General features: G+C 43.6%; 6 protein-coding genes across 6 annotated transcripts; 4 read left to right on the top strand and 2 right to left on the bottom strand.

The window, feature by feature from the left end:
* Window positions 1-3,551: 3,551 nt before the first annotated feature.
* Window positions 3,552-5,587, bottom strand: BDB00DRAFT_932900 (uncharacterized protein). The gene is made up of 6 exons (XM_053129102.1): window positions 5,414-5,587; window positions 5,243-5,301; window positions 5,068-5,169; window positions 4,946-4,984; window positions 4,724-4,796; window positions 3,552-4,645 (listed from the first exon to the last, which is right to left on the bottom strand). The coding sequence occupies exons 1-6, from the start codon at window positions 5,484-5,486 to the stop codon at window positions 3,900-3,902; spliced, it is 1,092 nt and encodes a 363-aa protein (XP_052974481.1). The 5' UTR covers window positions 5,487-5,587; the 3' UTR covers window positions 3,552-3,899.
* A 5,143-nt stretch (window positions 5,588-10,730) lies between these two features.
* On the bottom strand, window positions 10,731-12,142 carry BDB00DRAFT_877685 (uncharacterized protein; the record flags this gene model as incomplete). The annotated part of the gene is made up of 3 exons (XM_053127650.1): window positions 10,731-11,708; window positions 11,803-11,988; window positions 12,068-12,142. 3 exons carry the CDS (start codon window positions 12,140-12,142, stop codon window positions 10,731-10,733), a joined length of 1,239 nt encoding a protein of 412 aa, XP_052974480.1.
* Window positions 12,143-14,107: 1,965 nt separating this feature from the next.
* Window positions 14,108-17,227, top strand: BDB00DRAFT_877684 (uncharacterized protein; the record flags this gene model as incomplete). Its single annotated transcript, XM_053127649.1, has 2 exons — window positions 14,108-16,738; window positions 16,817-17,227. The coding sequence occupies 2 exons, from the start codon at window positions 14,108-14,110 to the stop codon at window positions 17,225-17,227; spliced, it is 3,042 nt and encodes a 1,013-aa protein (XP_052974479.1).
* A 331-nt stretch (window positions 17,228-17,558) lies between these two features.
* Window positions 17,559-18,251, top strand: BDB00DRAFT_849376 (DAD/Ost2). Its single transcript, XM_053125371.1, has 3 exons — window positions 17,559-17,860; window positions 17,952-18,015; window positions 18,146-18,251. The coding sequence occupies exons 1-3, from the start codon at window positions 17,587-17,589 to the stop codon at window positions 18,210-18,212; spliced, it is 405 nt and encodes a 134-aa protein (XP_052974478.1). The 5' UTR covers window positions 17,559-17,586; the 3' UTR covers window positions 18,213-18,251.
* A 39-nt stretch (window positions 18,252-18,290) lies between these two features.
* BDB00DRAFT_792053 (transcription initiation factor IIF, beta subunit-domain-containing protein) lies at window positions 18,291-19,660 on the top strand (the record flags this gene model as incomplete). Its single annotated transcript, XM_053121089.1, has 6 exons — window positions 18,291-18,425; window positions 18,534-18,613; window positions 18,716-18,740; window positions 18,812-18,926; window positions 19,006-19,208; window positions 19,244-19,660. 6 exons carry the CDS (start codon window positions 18,291-18,293, stop codon window positions 19,658-19,660), a joined length of 975 nt encoding a protein of 324 aa, XP_052974477.1.
* Window positions 19,661-20,066: 406 nt separating this feature from the next.
* Window positions 20,067-22,625, top strand: BDB00DRAFT_60907 (uncharacterized protein). Its single transcript, XM_053118014.1, has 2 exons — window positions 20,067-20,890; window positions 21,014-22,625. The coding sequence occupies exons 1-2, from the start codon at window positions 20,473-20,475 to the stop codon at window positions 22,477-22,479; spliced, it is 1,884 nt and encodes a 627-aa protein (XP_052974476.1). The 5' UTR covers window positions 20,067-20,472; the 3' UTR covers window positions 22,480-22,625.
* The last annotated feature ends 2,303 nt before the right edge of the window (window positions 22,626-24,928 follow it).

The following is a 24,928-nucleotide window of genomic DNA, read 5'->3' as shown; positions in this document are numbered from 1 at the left end:
CTAGGCTAAAGAAGCTAAAAAAACCAAGTGCATGAAGGGGATAATAGGAAACGACCATGGGTAAATAAATTACCAAAAGGAAAAGCTAACGAGCCAGACCTTTCCTCATGTCAGCGCCTGGACAGCGACTCAGAAGATTTTTCTTTCTAAACAATGTGCATGTGTAATGAAAATATTAATAATGAGTGAGCAGTATTAGGTTGCCCCACATTGACCAACGATTTGTGGTCCAGCTAAGATGTACGTTACACGAAACTCAAATGTCTTTTGCTTCGACAAAAAAAAGACCAGCACTTAATTGGCCAAAATGCAACATTCTTGACCTTCGATGGCCATCCTAACGTGGACATTTTTACAAGAATAGAGAACTATATTGGAACCGAGGAAAATATAGTGCTACTGAATAGGTAAATTGATCACCGGTCATTACCACGGCAGGGGTGAACCGATCTTCCTTGGAGTCCAACGACACTGGATCCTTCCAAAGTGGAACTTCCAGTTGTGCTTTGTACAGAAGTTAGGTTTTGCACCGAAAGATTCGTTTGCTAAAACATTATCCATTGGAGAGATCGACTCCCTTATGTGAAAAAGAAACGATCACATTCAAATGTTTCCGCTGACGATGGGCGGACTTGGATGTAGTTATTGCTTGCAGGCGTAATATTTGGTCGGTCGGGGGACACTTTAGGCCGTCTACCACTATCATTGCAAAGACGAAAGCATCTGGTTGTAAAAGCTCGTCCGTCCCCAGGATTGTTTGCAGCTGCTGCTAGCAATGTCGCCATCTTCGGCTTTTACTTCTGCTCCTCGTCCTTGGCTTGAGCTGTAGCTACCCGACCCGCCTCGTTGTCGCTGAATGATGTGCTCTTTTGCGGGTCATTAGCATTACATCATTTACGTTGCCCATGCTTTGTTTCCCACATAAGCTAGCCCGTACATCGATTGATATGGTGAGTATGATACTTCGTAGGGCTCGGATGCGTGAGTGAATGCATGCATTTGGTCCCAGTGCGCATTGGCGTGACGGGGCCACCGAAACGTCATCATCTTCGATATTTTTCTTCGTGTCTTTGTGCACCTTGTACGAGGAGTCAAAGGTAATTCGCACACGCACATATACATACACTTACCCCGTATATTAGGTTCATTTCCCACTGCTTTGGGTTTATATATATCAATTATACATCTCGATTATATACGTCTTCACTTGGGAACCCATTCCGAGTCAAGTACACGTCGAAATAGGTCACGTTAAGTGGCAGTATACCTGTCTTTGATAAAGCAATGATGGCATATAGATAAAAGTAGCAGCTGATGTCAGTGCTAACCACAGTGCTTTTTCAGTCACTGAAATTTAACGGAGAACCACAAATACGGTATGATGGTGTGTTTGTTTTTGCAATAGCAACTAGCAATATTCCCCACCAAGTGGGTGCCCAAAAATCAACCTTTTATTTGGGCAGCAGGATTTGCAAGTAGTTCTCTACATGTACAACATCAACTTCGTATACTTTTGACAGCGGAAAATTGTTATGGAATGGGTAAGATGTGTCGGCATCTTCGTTGACTCGAAAGGGTTATTCTTTCTACACGGGTCCCGGATCTTGTGTACTACGATGAGGTTCGAATCTATTGCTTCAAAGAATGGACATTAGCAAGATGGCTAACGGAGCATTCGGTTGGACTGCTAGTAGTATGCTATTTGAAGTTGCTGAATACTATTCATAACGAATGTCAACGTGCAATAAGGGATTGTCTCTGAGATATCGATCTCTATATTAGGCTGTCGCATCTTCAAAAGGTATATTGACTAGAGCTTCTCCTGACCGATTTGAGCAAAGCATATGGTTGTCAATACTTTTTTTTGCAAAGAAGTTTTTTTGAGTATGTAGTCCGTAAAAGTTTACTACCAGACACAGACAGTTACTTTGAGCTTCGTACCACATCCATTCCAGCTCTTTGCATCCATATAATCAACTGTGCTATGTATTTCTTTATGATACGTTGTACTCCTCCTCCCTGACGTAGTATATGTCAGTAGATATTGGCAGCTAACCATAGCTGACCCATACTTGTAAGAAAAGGCACAAGCGAAAGAGTATTTGACTATTTAAAATAATTCATGTCCCTTAGCACCAGTCGTTCGATAATCACATCATTGCTAGGTCGATAAGTGTGTTCTGGTAAGGCGCATACTGGTAGCCATGGTACTTGCAGTGATTCAAACTTGCGAATATATTATATCACCCTGGATGCAGATCTACCATCTTGTGACAAAATACACAGTTCTTTATCGCCAATTCCTGCATCTATTGACGCGCATTGCAGGACACGTGAGTAACTCTCTTTTGAATCGAAAATGACAAGCACGTTGTTCTGGCAAAGTAGCAGATGGATCCCTTTGGCAATGTTGAGTTTACCTCCTTGTATATTGGCCCCCACGCATCCCAGATAGCATTTCATCCACATTTTTTTCTTCGGTTGTGGTAATAGTATAATAACATGATACGTGTCATCACCCGGATCAAACAGCACTTGGATGTTTTATTTGCCTCATTAGTAATGACCCCATAATATTAAGAACGGCCATCACCTTTTCGCTCATTATATTGATTTGGATAGCAATGCGTTCTATATACCAGATAATGACTATACTGATTGCACATGTTTGCTATAGCATCTGTTCCTTCAGCTGTTTACCACTGTTCTTTCTTGTATCTATATACCTTTCATATCACCAAACATATAAAAAAAAATGCTCACGATCTTTGTCCCGAAGGTGCACACTATCTCTTTTTAATTTGATTTTTGGGAACTGCTCGTGTGTTTTCCAAACAAGCTCGCATTCCAAAGAATCTAAGTGCGGCGAACCAAAAGTCCCCTCAGCTTTCTTGTCCATTTCTCCGATCGTCTCGGCGCCACTCCATACATATTGATGCTCACATGGAATATATCCAGCATTTGTATCGCTAAACGCTTCCTGTCGAAGAGTAGACAGGGTATTGATCCACCGAATGTTGAGATTCACAGTGCATCTTGTTATCACAACGTTTGTCGCGCGAGATCGCATATTGAATAGTTCTGGGCAATTTTTAGTACATAACTGTCTAGATTAGTGAGCCTGAAGAAAGTCTCTGTTGGCTCAAATGATATTAGTCCCTATTATTAATGATTATCCTGAAACGAATCGCTTTGATGAAACTTACCCTGCTATTCTGAGCCGTTCTCGAGAACGGGTACAGTAATATGAAGCTAGAGCTTATCTCATTTTTTGGCCTATCTTTAAGCTGCACGGCGCGCTACTTTCCAGAAAAAATAAAAACTTGCTAGGACTATCTCATGCTAAAATGTATGACAAGTAAACAAGGTCAATACTAGTGTGAAAGATTAGTTTTCTTCATGATCTCACTGTTCACCGACAGGCTTAATAGGAGCATATGCTATTTCATTGATATTACCCAAATGGAAAGGATGGAATGCGAAACGCTAATACTCTGCCACTTCTTCGTCCTATAACTATTATATATTGCTCAAAGCAAAGCGCGTTTCCTCTTCTACTGTTGTCCAGTCATTTCCCAGATTATTTATTTACTTTCATGAATAAGAAGAATATTGACGATGATATCATAGAGGTAATAATAACAAGTGAGGAGTAGGATACCCCACACTTCTTTTTTGTAGAATGGATACCCCACACTTGTATGTGACCCAACTAATATGTTTGTTACACTGAACTAAAACAGCTTGTTGCTTTGACAAAACAGAAGAAGCCGAACATGTAATTGGTCAAAACGTAATATTCTTGTCCTTCGACAGCGATCTTAACATGGACATATTTACGAGAATAGAGGACTATACTGATATCAAGAAAATATAGTGTTGTTGAACAGGGAAATTGATCACCAGTCATTGACACGGCACGGGTGAACAGATCTTCCTTTGGGTCCAACACCGGCTCCCTCGAGGTCGAATTTCCAGTTGTGCTTTGTGCAAACTAACTTATTTCCCAAAACCTGACCCCAAGTGGAGAGATCTACTCCCTTATGTGGACAGAAGCGATCACATTCGTACGTTCCCCCAGACGATGTGCGGACTTGGATGCGGTTATTGCTCACAGGCGTGATTGGTCGACCCGATAATGCTTTGGGTAGTCCATTGCTACTGCCGTTGCTGCCCGCGATAGCTGCTGCTGCCATGGAAGTAGTAGTTGGCTTGGTGGTGGTGGTAGGTTCGTCCTCTGAGCAACTGCTGCTGCTGCTGCTGCTGCTGCTACTGCTGCTACTGCAGTCATCCATCATCATCTTGTTTTTCTTTTTCTTCTTGTCTTTGTCCTTGGCCGCCGTCGCAGCTACAGCGACCATCGCGTTGTCGGTGAATGACACGCTTTTTTGGGATATAGTAGCCCCACCACCATTCACGTCGTCCGTGCTTCGGTTTCCCACACCAGTTAATCCAGCATCGATTGATCCGTTGAGTATAGTATTTCGCAGAGTCTCGGGATCCTGAGCTAATGTATCACCTCCAGCCTCAACGCGCATCGGCGCGACAGGGTCACCGAGCGTCATCTTTTGGTATTTCTTCTTTTTCTTCTTGTCTTTTTTCATCTTTTTCTTATCCTTGTACGCCTTGTACGAGGAGTCAGCACCTATATTTGCACACGCAGAGACTCTGCATTAGGTTTATTTCCCATCGATTCGGTATGGTATATATCGAATATACATGCCTTCATTCGACTCCCATCCCGGATCAACTGCCCGTCGAAGTAAGTCACGGACAAGCGGCAGCAATCCAATCACCTGAGCATAAAGAATCGAGTTAGGAGTGTGGGGAAAGAGGAGGAGGATGAGTGGCAAGCGGTGTACGTGGTATATACAATATGAGTTATATTAAGATCAGCTCATGGTAACACGGATAACTGTCAAATCCTGGGGCGCTTATGACTTACTGTCCAGCTTTGGTTTGATAATGCTCGCAAGTCCCGTACCTGTACGCAGGGTGTTTTTGTGCTGTCGTGAATATTGAAAGTATGCGCTTGCTCTCTCTCTCCCATTATTTTCTTAAGCTTACAAAATACAGCCGGTTGTTATCCAACACATCAAGGTCATGATCAATTTGTTCGTCCGTCCACGATCTTTCCTTGCCGATTTGTTCCAACAAAGTTGACGCTCGCTATCGCCATTTCAACAACATTAATGACTTCCGAAGTGTTTTTTTAATTTGGTATTCTAAAAAGCTCACTTACCATTGAATCAGGAAGTGATATCGATTCTGATTGTTGCGCAGAACCATTGCCGTTTGCGCCTTCATTCACGCAATACACAGGCAGAGAGAAAGATAGTTAAAAGGTTGTAAAACTAATGCCAACGCTTTTACTCCTTCCCTCAACTCCAACTATTGCCAATGTAATACAAACCTAAATCCAATGCGCCATCGTTCGCCATGATGTAACTTTCCAAAAGGGAGAAGGCTCCTTTGTTTTTGCCCATGAGGTTTATTTCAAAAAAGTTGTTTGATTGAGAAGCGAAAAAAAAGGACACTAAGGGAGGTAGAGGCAACTAAGAAATGTTGAGCAAAAAGAAAACACACACATACACACACAAACCTGATCCTGATTTAGAAGGCGCCAGTCTTTTTTTGCATGGCGATTGCTTCTAGGAAGGGTTTCAGCCTATTCATCTCATCTTGTCAGGCGACTCCTCGATGATGTTCCATGCTTCTTCGACTCTTACTGCGTCTCGTGTAAGCTATAAAGCTTGTCCCCCTTCCCTGCCAACTATCCAAGACTATTTCCTTGGCAAGAAGTGGCACAATGTGGTTACCATCATCTATTGCGCAAAAACACCATATCAACTGTCTGCTGTATTGTAAGGTCAAGTAAGATTTAATGCTTTGCACGATTCGCCCATATCAGTCTTTGATACTATTGAACGATGGTTCACACTCGTGTGCGCGCATCTGCGGATAGCAAGTGTGTGCATCTGACAACACCCAAACGCCTTTCTCAATCATGCCTTGTGTCCGTCCCAGTTTTCCAGTGCACAGAACTGCAACACAATTTTAGAAAAACATTATATGTAACACGCGTGAATCTGTTTAAGGGTTAAGCTAGCACCTCTCACTTCACCATTGGCAAATGGGCAATCACTGCTATCTCATCTATACACTTGGATGAAAGTTCTCTTAGTAGTCGCTGTTAAAAAAATGCAGCTGCTGCTGTGGAACCATATGCAACCTGCGAAATGACATTGACCAGGTTATCCCAGATGCTTTTGGTATAAGATACTTTTAATTAAAACATAAGACAACGAAGGGAACCGACCACGGGTCCACAACATAATGATAACATGCACATAGTAAAGAAGTAGGCTGGTTGATCACTGTATAGGATGCTAACGTAGCAGTTAAAGCAGCTTACTACATTTTTATACGAATGCTAAGCTAGATTTAGAAAACTAGGTAATGTTGCAATGCTTCCACAGCTATACAATATCTCATATTTGGCTTTTGTTGTCACTGATGAAAAATAATGATTACTTTAATATGAATTTCTCAATTAAATACAGTAGAGGAAAGTAGCAGCGTTAATAGTAGAATTATAATGCTATAAAACGGTATACACTTTTATCGCTATCAGCAAAACATTTGCATTAGTGGCCTATACTTAAATTACATAGCCCAATGCTGTGTATTTCATCAATTCAATTCAGTACTGTATTCACGGAAGATGGAGATACAATCTATTGTTGAAGATTGGAATTTTGGCTTGGCACGCCAAGAACGCAGAGCAATCTTATTACTTTTGTTTTATAACAAAAGCATTCTGCATAAACATTATGAACTTGGCCATATTTTAATCCGAGAAGGAACACACTTTTCGCACGGTATACCAAAAGACACATATCATACTACCAATGACAAGAGATGATATATACCTGAGACCCTAATGTATATAAGATGCACCTAAGCCTATGCGTAACTATATTCATGTTTGATTTTCTTCTAGATTTTCATCAGAAAACCTCCACTCGCTCAGACTACATCACATACTCATATCATACATTAGGTACAACTAATGATCATCAGAGCTTATAAACAAACCAGAAATCACTGTAGCTGATAATCACACGCTCCTTTTAAGCGTTATACACTGGATTAGGAGGACTTGGCCTGTCTGTCTGTAGCGTCACGCCAATTTATTTCTTTGATTGTCATTTGTCATAGCATCAAAATTGATTGTAATTACAGAGGCTCAAATTATTGTGGAAGGACAACTGCAATGTACTGTGCTGTGGATTACTTTAACTGAGTTTCAGCAGTCATTCTTTCGAGGTTTATGTTGTATGCCTCGCTTAGATTCACGCACACACGCACACACACGGGGCACCAATCAAGGTTACTATATCACTATCTTTATGATCGATCTTGCCATCAGGATAAGAGAACTTATACAATTCCTTTGCAGATTTGTAACGTCGCTGATAATTCGCGCTTGTGATTTGATAATATTTGATATCTTCACATGCTCTGGAAAGCTTTCAAAGGCTTTCGAATAAGCTTCAATAAGCATCAGACTACAATCTTAAAATTCCGGCGGTATCGCAATAAACGGGTCAAAAGTCCCGCAAGAACAGTTGGCGATGGGCATGTTTTATGAAAATATGAATGATGTGGTTTTATAGGGACGTCAACCTGAAAAATTGTGTAAGTGCGAAGAGGGTTGCATGACTGCACGAAATGATGCATGCTGTGACAGATTGCCGTTGGTTATCAGGGATAGGGTGCCTTCCGAGCACGCCACAGACGTGGTTTTTTAAAGTACTCGAAAATTAGCGAGTGAAAAACCAGGTGTTCTATGAATAGAGCAAAAGTTTATCGCATGCTTTTCTAAAAACCTCTTTGTATCGACTTCTTGGCGATTAATCAACACCATTCAATCGCTCCTTAGTACCTGCATGGATGGCCAGAGTCCTCTGCTAACCGTGAGTATCTACCATTCAGCTATAAAAGTATCAGCAGACACGGGAAATGATTTGAAGACGATCATAGATTGTTTGTATTTGTTTCTTTGGGAAAACATCAACGCGTAACGAGAAAGTTCTTCGACCTTGTCGCGTAACTTAGATACGTATACGCACTGTCAAAACTATCGTCTGGCACTTCGCACCTCTTTCTCACTCTTCTTTCTCGTCTTTATCTCTACCAGCAATTTATAAGTTCAATACTCATTGTTACCAACATATCGCAACGCACGGATTAAGCACCTCATCACTGACTGCTCCTCAACTGTCTCAAGTCCTCAATTCCACATCCTCAAATACACCAGAACGACGCCGATGTGGAGTAGCATGTAGCACCAACAACCAACCCTTGAAGTACGGCACTACATTATAAGATTCGCTTGCGACAATACCAAGATTGCGCAATTTACCCGGCACAAAACCCGCGAGAGCGTATAGAAAGCACTATCAGCACGTGTCTGGAACTGAGAATATTTGCAAGATACTAAAGATCTTGAAGCGCCATGGGTTGAAGCTTACACTAACTTTATCATTACAAAATTACTCAACAGCTCGAAGCAACAACATGTCCCATTTGTCACTGCCACCAAAAAAGGAATAAGTTGACTAAGTTGCTTCTGTCGGTCGCTTATGCCCATGTATATGACCTACTTACTGATGGTTTACTTGTCGACCAGAAGAAGCGTGCGGGTCATTAACCCAAATGACAGTGGCTTATTGCGATCCTGCATCACGTGGATTCGTATCTAGGTGGTGCGCTACAGTGGATCGAACTAGGAGATAGAGTGTTACGTGCTATTTGAAATGGCATCATCGCTGAAGTGGGGGCTTCAAACTTCGAGATCAATGGATTATCAAAGGCAATATTAGGCAGCTACAGTCCCGTGCCTGTTTTCTCACCGTTGTGCTGCCGTAAGACCTATACACGGTTTTTACCAGTCACCCACGCGATGTCGGTTACAAAACAGTTACCCCCCCTAAAGCCTGCTATATTTTTTGGCGCCAGCAACAGCCCCTTTAGTAAGCAAAGCAACTCAGTATCGCCCACCTGATCCACAAAAAATTGATTAATAAGGATGGCCGCTGTTGCTGTATGTTGGCAGACTACAGAAAGGCGGTCGCGACTTAGGGAGTACGACTTATTGAGTTGCTTTATAATGCGTTCCTTAAAAATTCCGTCGAAGCCCCTGGAGTACTTTTCGCTTGAAGGTACTACAGTCTCGATCAGCTTCATATTCAAGCCATTCTTCAACAATGATGATAGCAATTAAGTATGTATAATTTTTATCCTGTGGTTTGCTTTTAAAAGCGTAAAGTGCTATTTTGGTTAATAGTATAGGTTCGCTGCAGTATTCTCACTTTGATAAGAGGACTCTTTGTTCCAATCATTGCGCTCATTTATATTACACCCATGTCTTTTGATACTGTACATTAGCATACAGTAAAATTTCTACTTCCAATGCAAGAGTAGAAAAAGAGAGAAATATAAAGGTGTTCCTTTCGAGGCTAATATTGTATAGAAGACAATGCTCCTTATATCTTACATACTTATGTTGTTACGACAGCCGTTGTTGTCTATATAGCAAAATTACAAAGCAAGGGAGCTCACTTGTACATTTGATAACCCAAGGATCTATCTGTCCCCGCTCCCTCTCTAACTTCAGAAACCGCGCCAATGGATACAATGATGAATTCTATTTATCCTTTGTTGACAACCGACAAACAACATCGCAAAAAATTGCCATATTATAAAGGAGAACAGTTCGGATTGTTTAGTATTCAAAATGATAATACACACGCACGACGTACATAAAGTGTCATGCACCGATGATGATTACGTAGGTCATCGGCGTAAGTCCGCTGCTGTATAAGTAGGATTAAACACGGCTGTAAAAGGCTTTTTTGTGCCTAGCTATTTTTTCAACTTCCCCATTTCTTCAAAAGCTCAAGTGGAAACAGGAGGTAATATTGCATGGTTGCTGCTACTGTTGTTCTTCTGCTGCCACCATCGGTGGCTAGAGTTGAACCAACACAACATGTAATGCGCACTTGCATTGTATTTCTCAAGGTGCTTCGAATAATTTGTCGATCCTACTAAGATGTCATCGCGTCAAATAAACTGAATAAACGCGACTGCAACACTGGTACGTCAGCATTTTTCAGTTTTGAAGTATTAAGCACGCGTACCCAAATGATGCTTGATACACATGTATTAGAGTTCTAGTGGGGCAGATATGCTTGGCTTGCTGCCTCCGATGCCTATAACTTTCCACTTTACTGATGGGGGAGTGCGGTGGTGCTTCTTTTTTTCTACAAAAGGGTTGAAGCAGCCTATCATGTCATTCGCACACGTTCGCAGGTCAGGATGGGCTAATATGCATGATTGTTTATTTGTTTGCTTAGGTCCAATGATTTCCTTATAGAAAAGTTTTGTGTATATTTATTCTTTTAAAATAAAAGCTAAAATTAAGTTTTGACAATATTTACTAGCGAAAAAAAGAAGGAAGATGTGCGATGTACAAAGGCGAATGCAAAAAATGGTAGAAAAAGAGAAATTAACAATGATGATATATCCGTGCCAGCGGGGATGGGGAAGGGAGCAGGAAGAGAAGATGTGCTGTGCGATATTTGGAGTGTGGTGTGAATTATATGATGATTCGGAAGAAGTAGCAGGAATGTGTGGTCGATTTGGAAGGATGAATGGCTGGGGTATTACAATTCGACGTGTTTGGAAGGCACGGTTTCAATGGTGTTCAGAATGCTCAGGATATCTTCATCGTTGACATTTTTCTTCTTGTCGCACATGGCCTTGAAGTCGACAAAGGCCTTTTGGAACTCTTCTTCGTTGATTGCAGCAAAGCCCAACTCCTTGCATCGTTCCCGGAAAGCGTTACGGCCGGAATGCTTGCCCAAGACCAGAGCGATATCCGTGACGCCAACGGTCTCTGCGCTGATAATTTCGTAGGTTTGACGGTTCTTCAAAACGCCGTCCTGATGGATACCGGACTCGTGCAAGAAGGCATTGCGGCCGACGATAGCCTTGTTGGGCTGCACCATCATGCCAGACAGATCGGAAACAATGACGGAAGTGGGGAAAATCAGTCTGGTGTTGATGTTGTGGTACACCGGGAAGGCGGTGGGATGCGTGTGGATAGCCATGATGATTTCTTCCATGGCTGTGTTGCCTGCACGTTCGCCAATACCGTTGATAGTGACTTCGACTTGACGTGCGCCGTTGCGGACGCCGCTCAGGGTGTTAGCGGTGGCAAGACCCAAGTCGTTGTGGCAGTGAGTGGACCAAGTGACCTTGTCGGCGCCGGGCGTGTTCTCGACCAGATGCTTGATCAACGCACCGTATTCCTCAGGAAGGTTGTAGCCGACGGTGTCGGGAATGTTCAGGGTGGTGGCGCCGGCTTCAATGACCTTGCCGAGGACTTCGCACAAGAAGTCGGGGTCAGAGCGGCTGGCGTCTTCAGGCGAGAATTCGACTTGGGGTACCAACGAACGTGCAAGCGTAACTGCGGCCACTGCACGCTTGACACACTCTTCACGGTCGATCTTGAGTTTGTGCTTAAGATGGATGTCGGATGTGGCCAAGAAAGTGTGAATGCGGTGCTTGGGTGCGTCTTTGATAGCTTCGGCGCAGCGCTTGATATCGCCAGGAGTGGCACGGGCCAAACCGCAGATGGTCTAATGAAAGTTACACGTCGTCAATCAGCTTCCGGTTTACCAGCTTTTCGTCCACTACGTTCCTTCCACATCCAATTATACACTAAATACTTACCATAGGCTCGCCAATGTGCTCACGACCCTCCATAAGGGGACCGACTTCGCGTGCGATCCGCTGAACAGCTTCGAAATCGCCAATGGAAGCGATGGGGAAACCAGCCTCAATGACATCGACGCCGAGACGTGAAAGTTGCTTTGCGATTTTGATTTTTTCTTCCGTGTTCAGAGAGACACCAGGAGACTGCAGGGAAAAAACGATAAACGTTTTAGTGCTTTTTTTCTTTCCTTTGGCCACATTTCTTTTATTCGCATTAAATTACCTGTTCTCCGTCTCTCAGAGTGGTATCGAAGACGATCAGGCGTTCCTTGTCAGAGTGTCCGTTGGAGATGGGCATAATTGATATGTAGTAGTAGTAGCAGCAGCAGTGGTTGTGGTTGTGGTGAGTAGAAAGGAAAGCTTTTCCTTGTGGTGGATAAAAAAGAGGCTAAAGTGTCAAATGCAGTGCAGGTCTTTGGGCACTTTCTGATCTACCCTTTTATAAGGCATTGGTGCGTCGCTATGACAAATACAGGCGACCAATGAAATTGCCGGATCAGACCTTAAGCAAAAATGATTCACGATCATCCATTGGATATCGACTGCCCGGGTCGGCTAAATCTTGGCTGGGCTTGACTCCCATTTGCGGGATGCTTTTTCTTATTCTCACTAACGCTTTGCTTGTACATGTAATCTCTTTTTCCTTGAATCTCATTGTGTAGCCATTGCGTATACACTTTGGTTCTGTGGTACCTGTATTTTATCCGGCTTCGCGCGCATTTGCCCAGCTGCGACATTGATACACAGATCTTACATGTGCTATCGTTGTTGCATTATGCTTTGTGTGCATGAGAAAAACATACCATATCATAAAAAGAGAAGGAAACCCCTGCATATGATAAAGTTGTCGGCGTCAGTTCCATTTCGATTTTCCTCTTTTGTGATTTTCGCTGTTTGACCAGCACCCGGTCTAATATATTAGTGAGCAACTCATTTGGCTGCTAATCTTCTACGACGTAAAGACCCTGTGTAAAAAGAATAATAGGCTTATTGCACCATGGCTGATAGACTTTCAGGCAGAAGAAAGCGCTGTCTTCTTTTGAGGAGCACCAACCCTTTGGAAAACGGGGTTAGGTGGGGCTGGCCTCTTCTGCGGTATTGCGTGTGTCTATTTTCGCACGCACGCACATCACATATTTCTAACCACCCCGCTGTGCGCAAAGCGAGCTACAATCGAATGGGCCGAGTCGACCTATTCGAAAATATTAGTAAGTACACTAGTCCATGAGGAAAGGTTCATAAAACCGGCTGCCTAGTAACAAATCAACTAGAGAAAAGAGGAGCACAGTGATAGCGCCAATCTGTTGCCACCCTTTGTTGGTTAGGTCTGGAACGGCCCTGGTGGTAATACTATGTAGTGGATGGTGATGACGGTGGTGTACTCTTGCATTGGTGTTGTCGGTGGGTAACAAGGACGTACTGTATACTATACGTACATATGCAGCATACATATGCAAGTAATATAAGTGACACAGACAGGACACCTTTTCTGACATCGTGCTATCAACAGAGCACCCTATTATTAGCTATCAGTTTAGCAAGAGTTATAGTAGTAGTGCTAGTAGCTAGCAGCAGTTAGTTAGCAGTACCGGTGAAAGGGAAACAGGTACTATTATCATCTTTAATGTTGAATGTCCTACTCTTCAGCCAGAGCCCCCCTTACTGCTATGAAATAAGGAGAAGTTATTCTTTTAACGTGAACAAACCAACTCAATGCCTATGGATTTGTATTCTTTGTAGCTCTCTTGTTCTTTTGAACAAGAAAAGAAAACCTCCCTCGTGCCCCTAATATTGATCTCTCATTCCTACTCTCAGTATGTCCGTCCTCGCTCGCGCTCACATTATTTGCTTTTGTTTAAAGCTCCAATTCATGCCCCCATCGTATTGTTTCTCCACACGCACCTCTTTTATTTATTTTTATTTTTATTTGCCTCCCTCCCTCCCGCTCTCATCCTTTTTTCTCTCTCTCTTTTCCCGTGTGCGACTTTTTACGTATCTCTTTCCCTTCCTTTCATTCATCTTCTTTTCCATTTGTTTGTGTTTCTGGTAAGTTTCTATTCATTTTACAACCAAAGCGAAGCATTAGCCGAAAGACGTTGAACTGACATGTATTCGATGTTTATTACCAGTTTTGCCTGTTAGACCTGCCTGATTAGATTTCCCTCTTTCTCTCTCTCTCTTCTTCTCTATCCCCTTCCTCAATCGAATAATAATAGATACCACATACTACAAACACCAGAAAGAAAAAAAAAAGAAAAGAAAGATGCTCGCCCAAAACTCGTACCAGCGCCGAGCTTCATCCCCAAACGACTCTTCCTCCGAATCTGCCGTTGAACAACAGCCAGTCCATCCATTGCGTCCTAATACTCCCACTGCTTCTACTTCTGCATCTTCTGCTGTCGGTGTGCGCCCAAACCGCATGAATAACAACAGTCGCACTGTCAGTTTCCGACCTGCCCGGTTCATCAAAGCTGCTCCAGCACCAGCCAACCCTGAGCATGTATCTGAGGACATGAAAGGTTTTGTTCAGGCATTCGATAACTACAGTCAAAAGGTCTATATTGAAGGCTACTTGTTCAAGCACAACACCAGCGAGAGCTCGCGGACACGTTGCTTTGCAGAACTTTCCGGATCAACCTTGTCAATGTGGGACGCCGAAGTCCAGTCTCAGCGAGTCATGCCGCAGTACACGATCATCTCAGGCGCCGTTGTCGAGCAACAAGACAAGCGCATGTTTGTGCTGCACCTCATGTCGACGAAAAAGCAGCAGACGATCCAACTCGAAGCGTCGGACGAGTCGACGTTGATGCGATGGGTGTGTGCCGTGCGACTGGCTTGCTTTGAAAAGAAAAAGCTTCACTTGATGTTTACCCAGAAGCTGCTGTTGCAACATTTCGACCCAGCTGCAGACATCCATCACAAATGGGAGGCGCAATGGCAAGTATCTATGCCGGGAGGCGACTGGCAAAAGCAGTATATCACTCTCGAACCAGCGCCGGGCCAGCAGCAACAGCAACGTAGCACCAAACTGTTTGGCGGTAGTGGCAGCAAGGCAGCTGCAATGTCGGGCGGCGAGCGCCAGTTGGTCATCATGGATAACAAAAAGTCGAAATCACCAACATTGACTATGACAGCGGTCACCCATGCCTACGCTATTTATCCCGAACTTCCACAATTGATCGACAAGAGCTGCATCATGCGCATCGACGGCCTTGTGTTAGGTAAAGGTGCCAAGCAACCTGAAGAAGGCCATATCTTGCTCATGGCCGATAACTGCCAAGACATGTCCTTGGGCTTGTTGGCAATCTTTGATGCGTACAAGCTGCACGGCCGACCTCAGCAGCTTTTTACGGACCCAACAAACGAACATTCTCTCAACTATGGAGACTCTGGATCACCTCGTCTGTTTTTGGAAACAGATGATGTCGTGTTGGCTATGGACCGACTCAAGGACAGCAGTGATGGCGGCAGCAGCAGCGGCAGCAGCATCAACAACACCACCATTTTTATGGAGGCCTTGCATAAAAAGCTCTCCGAACCGATCCGTCCACCTGGGGGTATGCGTGCCAACAGTCTTCCCTTGATCACTGTGGCCTGCGAAGACGGGACCTCGTCAGTTGCCAGTGCGACCACATCTTTGCCTTTGCGCCAACGCTCTGCATCTGCAGGCATGGTCTACGATAGTGACGACGATAGCGAGGAAGATGATGAAGCTGGACAATCACGTGCTGCTACACGTCGTCGCCCGTCCAGAGACCCTCGATACAAGTTTTCGCGGCAGGTCGCTGATTCGAGTGATGAAAGCGAAGAAGAGGACGAGGAGGATGAAGATGAAGAGGAGGAAGAAGCAGACAGTGACGACGAACCGATTGCGAAAACCAAAAGCAATCTTGCATCGCGTGCTGGTTCCACAGCCGGCGTGTCAACATCTAACAAATCCGTGGCGGATTCGCTGATACCCGACTTTGACTTTGGTAACGGGTTCGATGTGTCTCGCTCCACAAGTGCTCTTTCCAGCGCTTCATCCCCTTTGCTAGAAACACCAAGTGAAGGTGATGTCATGGCTCTTAGCACTAGCAGTAGACAAGGTTCAATTGCTTCCACCTCACATAAGGATCTGTCGCATCAGCAACAACAAGCACAGCAGCAGCAGCAACAGCAGCAACAGCAACAGCAACAGCAGCATCAGCAGCAGCATCAGCAACAAGAAGCATCGTCTTCTCTTTTTGGAGATTTTTCATTGTCCATGGATTTTGGAAAGTACATGGAGCAAAAGTCGTCGTTCTCGTCCGAGGCTGCACGCAAGTATTCGTTGCCCGCGAATGTCAAGCTCTCCGAGCGAGAGTCTGTCGATCGCCAATCGGGTGGTGGAAGCAGTGCCAGCAGCTACTTTGGTCATCTATCGCCCTCGGTTGACTATGCGCACCGGCGACGATCGTCGTGGGATCCCCAACAGGGTCAGTGGATGGACGAATATAACGACTACGACTCTTATTACAAACGGTCCATGGATCGCCGCCATCCATACGATGTTGATCACGATGGATATGACAACGACGATGCACCTATGATTCCATCCTTGAGCGACCACTTTGCACCCCAAAACAGCCTTTTGGATACATACCTAGGCGAGCAGCTTACCGCCAAGGAACAGATCCAGTACTGCCGTGCGACAGGACAGCCTTTGATTCAGGTCGAGAATTCAAAACCCCATGTGCCAGAAGGCGGATTTGTAGGCATGATTTCGCGTCGTGAAAAGGATCGCAAAGAAGGCAACAACCTTCGAGTGAACGAACGTGTCCAGCAGCATCACGTGGATCGGTGTATGCTCGAGCGCGAAAAGGAGCGACGACTGTTTGAACAGCGGCAACAACAATGGATGAAGCATCATCAGGTATGGCCGTATCTTTAGACCAGGGGAACATGTTGTTTATTGGCTTGAAACTTATACATTTTCATCCTTATCTTATAGCAGCAACAAATAATGATGTACAATAACGGCCACATGCCTTGTCCTCCTCCTCCTCCTCCTCCTCCACCAGGCATGCCAGCTATGTATCCACCTCCTGCTCCGCCCATGCACCCCTATATGGCTGGACCTGCTCCACCACCACCACCTCCGCAGCTGTCGATGGGTAGTCCTCTTACACCAACAAGTCCCATGTCGCCTGGGCCGCAGTATATGATGTTACCCGGTGGATACATGTCTCCTACACAAGGACCTGGTCTGCGTCCAAACGGTCCACGAAGCCCAAGCATGTCTTCTCCTGCTAGTCCTAGTAGTCGAAGATCTTCACGGCCACTCCTTGACGAGATTGAAGATGACTCCCCTGTAATGATGGCACGGTATAATCATCCTGCTGCGGTTCGCAGCAGAAATTAGTCCACATCTCTTTCATTTTCCTTCACTTTTTCTATATTATTGTTAGCTTCTATCTCTCCTTCCCAACTTCACACACACACACACACACACACACACACACACACACACACAACAACAACAACAGCACAGCGCAAAGATCACTCTGTTCTCTCCCATGTCCCTCTTTTTAATACATCACCGAGTTATTCATCTTCCCCTTTCACGAGTCCCAAAATAAAAAGAGTTTGCATTTTTCTTGGTTACACGAAAAGAGATCACAGAGAGTGAGAGAATGAAAGCGAGCGGCATAAGGAAGCTATTCCACTGGAGCGGAGCTCTTCTTCATCTTTCGCCTCCTCTTTCCATATCTTTTAATAAATATGGCGCGTGGCCGAAGCCAGCAGCAGCAACAACAAAGCAACATGAGCAGCAACAGCAGCCAGAACAAAGGCTCTGTTCTAGCAGCGGCACAGCTCTTTTGGACTGCTTACAGAAAGGACACGCCTGCAAGTTTGAAACTGATTGACGTGTACCTGTCTTACATTATGCTGAGCGGCATCATTCAATTTGTGTACATGATTCTTGCTGGTACATTTCCATACAATGCTTTTCTCGCTGGCTTCATATCGACAGTTGGTAGCTTCGTCTTGGCAGGTAATCTAAGAGACGTACACGTAAACGTAGGGAGTGGTTAACTTTTTCTTCTTTACTTACACGCGCTGAGCTTGTTCTTATTATATCTCAGTCAATTTACGCATTCAAACGAACCCACAGAATGCCAGCACGTTCAAAACCATTTCACCTGAACGGTAAGAAAAGAACTACGGGAAAGAAAGAGAGAGAGAGAGATGTAGATGTAGATGTAATGTATGTGTAAGCCCCCCCTTCCTAAGTGCATTGATTGATTGTGTGTTTTCTTGCTTGCACTGTCATTATTAGAGCGTTTGCCGACTTTGTAGCAATTTCGTTGCTTTTACATTTTTTCTGTGTTCACTTTCTCGGTTAACCTGAATAAAAACGTCACAGCGCTTATGCAACAAATGCAACTTGTTCTTTTTTCCCCTTTTCCTTTCCTTCTTTTCTCATGTCTGATAATACCACAAATCCTGACGTCGACGCACTTTTCGAAGATGATCCAGGACCATTAGACGAAGTTGTAGACGATGACGACGACGACTTGAAGTTGGATAGTGCTGATACCAAAGTCTGGCTTGTTAAAGTAAACGATCTTTTTGATTCCTCACCATTCTTTAAATAGTCCATTTTAACAAATCAATGCATCAAACAATTGGATTTTTTTTCTAAAACATTTTGTTCTCGACAATAGGTCCCTAAATTTCTTGCTGACAAGTGGAAGAAAGTAGATCAAGATAACGTGAATCTAGGAAGTGTACGAATTTACAGCGAGTACGTTGCCGAACAACACTTTTGGTTTTTCAAATAATGAGAGTAAAAACAGAGCGCTTACCAGTTTCCCTTTTTTTCACTTCTTCTGCTTTTGGCATTTAGAGCACCACCGGGACGATCCAGTGCTGTAAGTTTTCTTATTCTTCTTGAGGGTGTACTTTTAGATCGAGGAGGTCTAATTGAGAAAGAACATTCTAGATTTCGCTAGTATTACCAGAGAACGAGACGGATAATATCCCTCGTGAGTACAGTATCCATATTCCACAAGGTGAAGTGATGAACAAATACGTCTTCACCCAAGGAGAACATGGAGGTTAGTTGTTCGTTCTCAATTTATATTTAATTTATAGGGAAAGAATGGACCATTAACGTTTTTTCATAATAAACCATAGTCAAATCAATCAACGGCACAGTACATCATGAATGTTCAGCAACACCCACACAGTTTGAACCGTATCGAGGTATTATGCGAAAACGCGTTTTGGATGCCGGCACGCCTCAACGCACTGTTCAAGTGCTGGGCCAAAACAACCAACCCGTATTTGTACCTGGCGCCAGCAGTGCAATGCAAAGCACGGGCTTTTCAGATTTCATTGTAAGTTGTGATCGGTATATTTGGACCATATGTAGGTTGTCTTACACATGTGCAAATGTATATCGTTGATTTGTTATATTGTCTATCAGCAATCCAAAAAGCAAAAGACAGACAACAAAGAAAAGGCCACGCGTATGCCAAGAAACGAGCTTATGGACGTACTCTTTGCTGCATTCGAAAAGTACCCTTACTGGTCATTCAAGGGTATTTTGGAGCATACCAAACAACCATCACAATATCTCAAGGAAGTGCTCTCCGAGATTTGTATTCTGAACAAACGAGGTCCGTATGCAAGCAATTATCAATTAAAACCAGAGTACAAGCAACGGCCGTCTGCGGCTGAGCTTGCAAGCGCTGCTGCTGCGAGCAGCAGTAAGGATGGTGATGATGGCAGTAATGCATCTTCAGGCGATGAGGAGGATGAAGAGGTCATGGAAACTATCAATGTTTAACGTTCATCTCACCATCTCTGCAATACTACGAAACAAAGAATTACATATATACATAGGCACATACATATACATATACAAACACACGCACTCCCTCTCTCTCTCTCTCTCTCTCTCTCTTTCTCTCGTATCTATTTACAGACTATATCTGTAATACACTTGGCTAAAGCAGACATGACAAGGGTCGGAAATGTGAAATCTGGTTGCTGTTATTGTTAACACCACTCTTGAACAAAGGACACAGTTGTCGGCGTCCTCTTTTGGTTGCTAACTAGACCACAAACAACTGTGGGAAGAAATAAGCGGTATCCTCTCATGCCAAATGCTATGGCAAAAGGATATCTGATTATGCACAGGCGAAAAAGCGAAATCACACGAGAAAAGCCGTCTACTATCTGTTTTTGGTAAATTTACTTGAACGTCATACCACTTTATTGTCGCTGTTTGAAGAGTCAAAAAATAACAAACGGTTACCTGGAAGCATCGTCGTTGTTATAAAGGTAGCTTTTGCTACGTACATTCTTTTCTATAGCTCGTTCTCCATACTTTGTTCAGTCATTGTAGCGACATAGTATTAAGCTTAGTTATCAGGTCGATTCATCTCCTCGCTATTCCTCATTTGTGCTACTCTTCAATAAATTTATGCCGACAGGTTGCATGTTGCTGTATTGTTGAAGCACACCACTTTTTTTCTAATTATCAATAAATAAAGAGCAAACCACTGATATACAAAAAGAGAGCAACACTTTTTTCTCTTAACAGTGACAATTTCAGTGTTCCATCACTACATTGTACAATTATCCTCATTGCTGACAATGGAGCAGCAACAGCAACCATTACTACCAGCGCCATTAATATCCAGCACCAAAGACGATTCAGAAACAACGTCTTTATCGTCATTTCTGCAAACATCTAACCATGCGATCGATTTTGTGCGCTGCCTTCCCTTTGAGCTCTTACCATTGGTTTTTGACTCCTTTCCGATCGAGAACCTTTTCGAGTGCATGAATGTGAGCCCGAGTTGGCGATATCGTATAGCGCGCAGTCCATCACTATGGCAACAGGTTACTGTTATTGGTGACGCCACTAAACACGATCTGATACCCAAACTACAACAGTCTTCGATCGCCGCGTATATAAGACAGTACAAAATCATCGATGGGTCCGAAAAGGAATATAGCCAAAGTGCCGATTTGATCGTTTCTGGATGTTTAACCCGTTTACAGTCATTAGGTATACTGTGTAGCACATGATTCTTTCTTGCTATTGTTCCTCTTCAAAAATAGGCCTTATATAGTGAGCTCACACATTGAATGACTCTCTAACTATTTGTGCTACATACACGTATGCTTATAGCAATCCATGGTGGCCAACAATACTGTTTCTATGATGACAGCAACAGCAACAACATACTGCAGTCGATCCAACATTTACGAAACACATTAACAGAGCTTGAACTGACGTGGTATGGACGCGATCTGTCGTCATCTCATTTGCCTCGGTTATCGTCCTTGCTTTCAGGTTGCCCTAGTCTTCGACGCCTACGAGTAGATATGCCTGCAATCCGTGCAAATGACGGTGGAGACAATGAAAAGGAAACTGGGGATACTCTTCCTTTGTTTTTATCCAGTATTAACGATGACGAGCACGGCTGGAAGCTTACGCATCTACAGTGGTTGATTGGATCCAGGAAAGCCACAGCACACGAATTTGCATCTATCCTTGACACGTGTCCTGCATTAACCTATCTTAAACTGGATTCCTGCAAAGAGCCCACTTCGTTCTTGTCGCTGCTACTTGACAGAAAATCTCCCAAAACTCTACGATACCTTGCACTTAGTGCAGAACACAACAAATCATTTGAGAATCATTACTGGAACGACGACGGTAATGTGGGCAGTGAAGAAGCACGAGCAGTGAAGCAACATCAGCATTGCTATAACTTGAAAGCACTGGCCATACCATGCCTGAACGAAATAGACTGGATCAACCTTACAAATTTCATGATGATGATGAATCGGATACAAGACTTGACCATTCTACATGGCGATCACCATGCTTTCGATTTGGCTCGTTTATTACGTGTGTATCACGGCAAACAGCTACGGCTACGTCATACGGGTCTGAGATACCAGTACATCTCCACCATCCATGCGCGTGTTTCATTTAATTACAGTAGTCAGCTGAATAGACAGCGCAAAACAACAGTTATTACATCCACGTTTTGTCGAGACTACATGGTCCAATGTCCATGGTTCATGAACCAGCTTAAATCCAGTAGCTTTGCAGTCTCCACCTTATCGCTTGGGTTCTCACAATGCTTTATCCTCGATTCCTGCCTGCGTCGGCTTTTGGACGGCTTCCCCTGCTTACAAGAAATCGACATTGACAATTGCGTACTTGAGTCTACTACCTTGACAGACCTTATTGATGGACTCGCCGCGGGCAGTGAAGATGGCTGTAGTAGTGACGAAGAAACGATCACCAGTCAAGATAATCTCCAGTATCACCACCGCCACCTGTTGTCGTTGCCACCTCCAATGAAGCATATCAGTTTTGGATCGATACCAGGTCTCACAGACAGTTTGGTTGCCACCTTGGCGGAAATCCATAGTCTGAAGCAGGTGACCTTGTCTTGCTGCTACTCGGTCACAGATCAAGGCGTACGTGATCTGGTCGATAAGAGTGGTATTGAGTTGGAACAAGTGGTTATTCGTGATTGTAAACAAGTTTCATATATGACCACAGAGTATATCCAGAAAAAGCTTGAGTCACGTAGTCGTAAAGGACTAGCTTATTACTACGATGCTTGTATCTTATAGTTGTAGCAGTAAAAGAGAAATCTTTCTCTATTATATAATTCTCACTTTCACGCTAAAAAATATGTATCTACTGTATTAAATTGATTTTTATTAAACCTTGTTATTTGACGAGTACATGAGGTTCATGGTGGGGCTGCTTAGCACCAGACAGAATGCGCGCTAGTGATAGTTAGTCGTAAAACAAGCAGAATCCTCATTCAGCTATTCTATTGGAAAGAGGAATGATTTGAATCATCATTAGGAAGCTTCGCTCGCTAGATTCTCATCTAGATCAACAACAGGCCTGACTAAATAAAAGACTTAGCATTCTTTGTTCTGACGAGCATTAATCATGTCGCTCATTTCGGAAGTTCAACAGGGTGCATACGTGGTCTAAACTATTGTAGATGGAAACCAAGCAAGAGGTCGGTGGTACAAGAGCATTACAGGTTACCCGTGCCCTGGCACCGGGCCAGAACACAAACTTCTCTTTTACTCATTCTTTTTATGATGTGTACTAGGTGCATATACGTATATGTAATGTACAGATCCCAAAAAAAATCCCACTTTTTCTTCCGTGGTGCAAGAAGTCCTTGTGCACTGGAACCATTCACTTGCTATTTCTCTCGTAAAAAAAAAACAAGGCACAACAGCGTGGTTTAAGTCTATGCTTTATGGATTGGCGATTAAGCCCTCTTTGGCACTGTTATGCAAGCAAAATGGGTTCTTACTATTTTTAGATAGAGTAACATTATTCAGCTCTACTGACTAATAATTTTTCATTTACACACTGTACCAGAAAAAAGAAGGGGCAGGGAACGCTTGTTTGATACGGTCGGCTGAAGACCGCCTATTTCAATGACGATATGTACACGCGTCTTTTAAGCAAATTCTTTTAACATTGACTATCGCTTGGACAACGAACAACGATATACCGGTCTTTCTTCTAAACGCTGCTTTCGGATAACGGAAATCTTATTTTTAATCGCTCAAACCAACAAAAGATGGATGGATGCACAGTGAAATTCTGTTTTTGGCAACATGTCATTACTACTTGAAATCCCGTCTTTTTTTTTTGCGTATTCCTTTTTTTTTTTTACATACATACAAGAAGGAAAAGGCAACAACCGTTTTCATTATTTTTTTTGTGATTCCTGAACCTTCATGTCTCGACAATGAAAGTTCAGGCTCTTCTTTTGGGGTACTTTTCCGACCGAAAACCGGTTTACGTATACGGTGTAAACACCAACAACAGCTCTTCTTCGACCCATACAGCAGCATTACTACTGGTCTACAAGCTATCCGACATTTCGCTCCTTTTTGGATTACCACACTTGCCACAACATCCAAAGTTAGCGACCAATCTGTTGTCCCATTCACCTCACTGCTATCGCGACAGTCAAGATTTGTACCTTTCGACCAAACTACTCGGCGAAACAGCAATCTCTCTGAACAAATACCTCCTGGCTGAATTTTGCAAGTTAAAGCCAAACGATTATACTACCGGATTGGCCGATTCCATTCTAAATTCGGTGCCACGTTTTGACCGCGTCAAGATTGACCATTGGATACCCATGGATTTGCCCATTGTTTGCAGCAGCAGCAACAACAACAACAACAACAACACTAACACAGAAAGCACGACGACCAATAACCATCGCATACCCTACTCACCGCCATCGCTTTCGTCACAACAAGCACCGCCACCACTACCGCCGTTAACTACAGTGCCAAGTCAACAAAGACAAGAAAAACGGAGCAATAGCAGCAACAGCAATAATAACGATAATAATAGTACGAGTAATATTGATAGTAATAATGAATCTGACAATCACAACAGTAATAATGAGCGCAAATCTTCGCCACTTGTCAAAACCGAACCATTGTCACCATCTTTTGTACCTGCATCTCCCGGTCGAGATCAAAACAGCAGCAACAGTAACACCAATCCAATGGCATTAAACAGCGTGCTTACGAATGGAGACCGACGCCGTAGCGGGTGAGTTATTCTACAGCCGCCTGCTATCCCCGTTATACACCATTAGCCCCCCCCTCTCCCTCCAGACTATCCACTCCTTGTACCCCTTTAATTTTGTGTGTGATGATGATGAAGATCTTTATTTAGAACTGACAATTTATTTTTGTTCCTGATGGATGTTATTAGGTCTGCAGCGGACGATCAGCAACAGCAACAGCGACAACAAGAAGTCCAGAATTCGAACAAGCGACCGCGCGTGGACAATGAAAGTAGTAGTAATAACAGCAATCTTAATATTTCCAACAAAAAGCGTCAAAGTCTTCGCAATGTTTTGCCGAAACCATTGCACACGGTCAGCTCACAATCCTCGGCCGGCACGTCCACGCTGCTATCCAAACGATTGCAATCAAAGCAAGGAAAGAACACACGCCATTTGACCATTTTCGCGCCATCGTACACCAACCAGCCAGTACTAGGGATTCAATCAGCCCC

Source organism: Zychaea mexicana, assembly GCF_025766255.1.
Source record: "Zychaea mexicana strain RSA 1403 chromosome Unknown BDB00scaffold_114, whole genome shotgun sequence".
Taxonomy (NCBI): domain Eukaryota; kingdom Fungi; phylum Mucoromycota; class Mucoromycetes; order Mucorales; family Lichtheimiaceae; genus Zychaea; species Zychaea mexicana.
The sequence above is the reverse complement of the archived record's forward strand: the minus strand, read 5'-3'. Positions and strand labels throughout refer to the sequence as shown.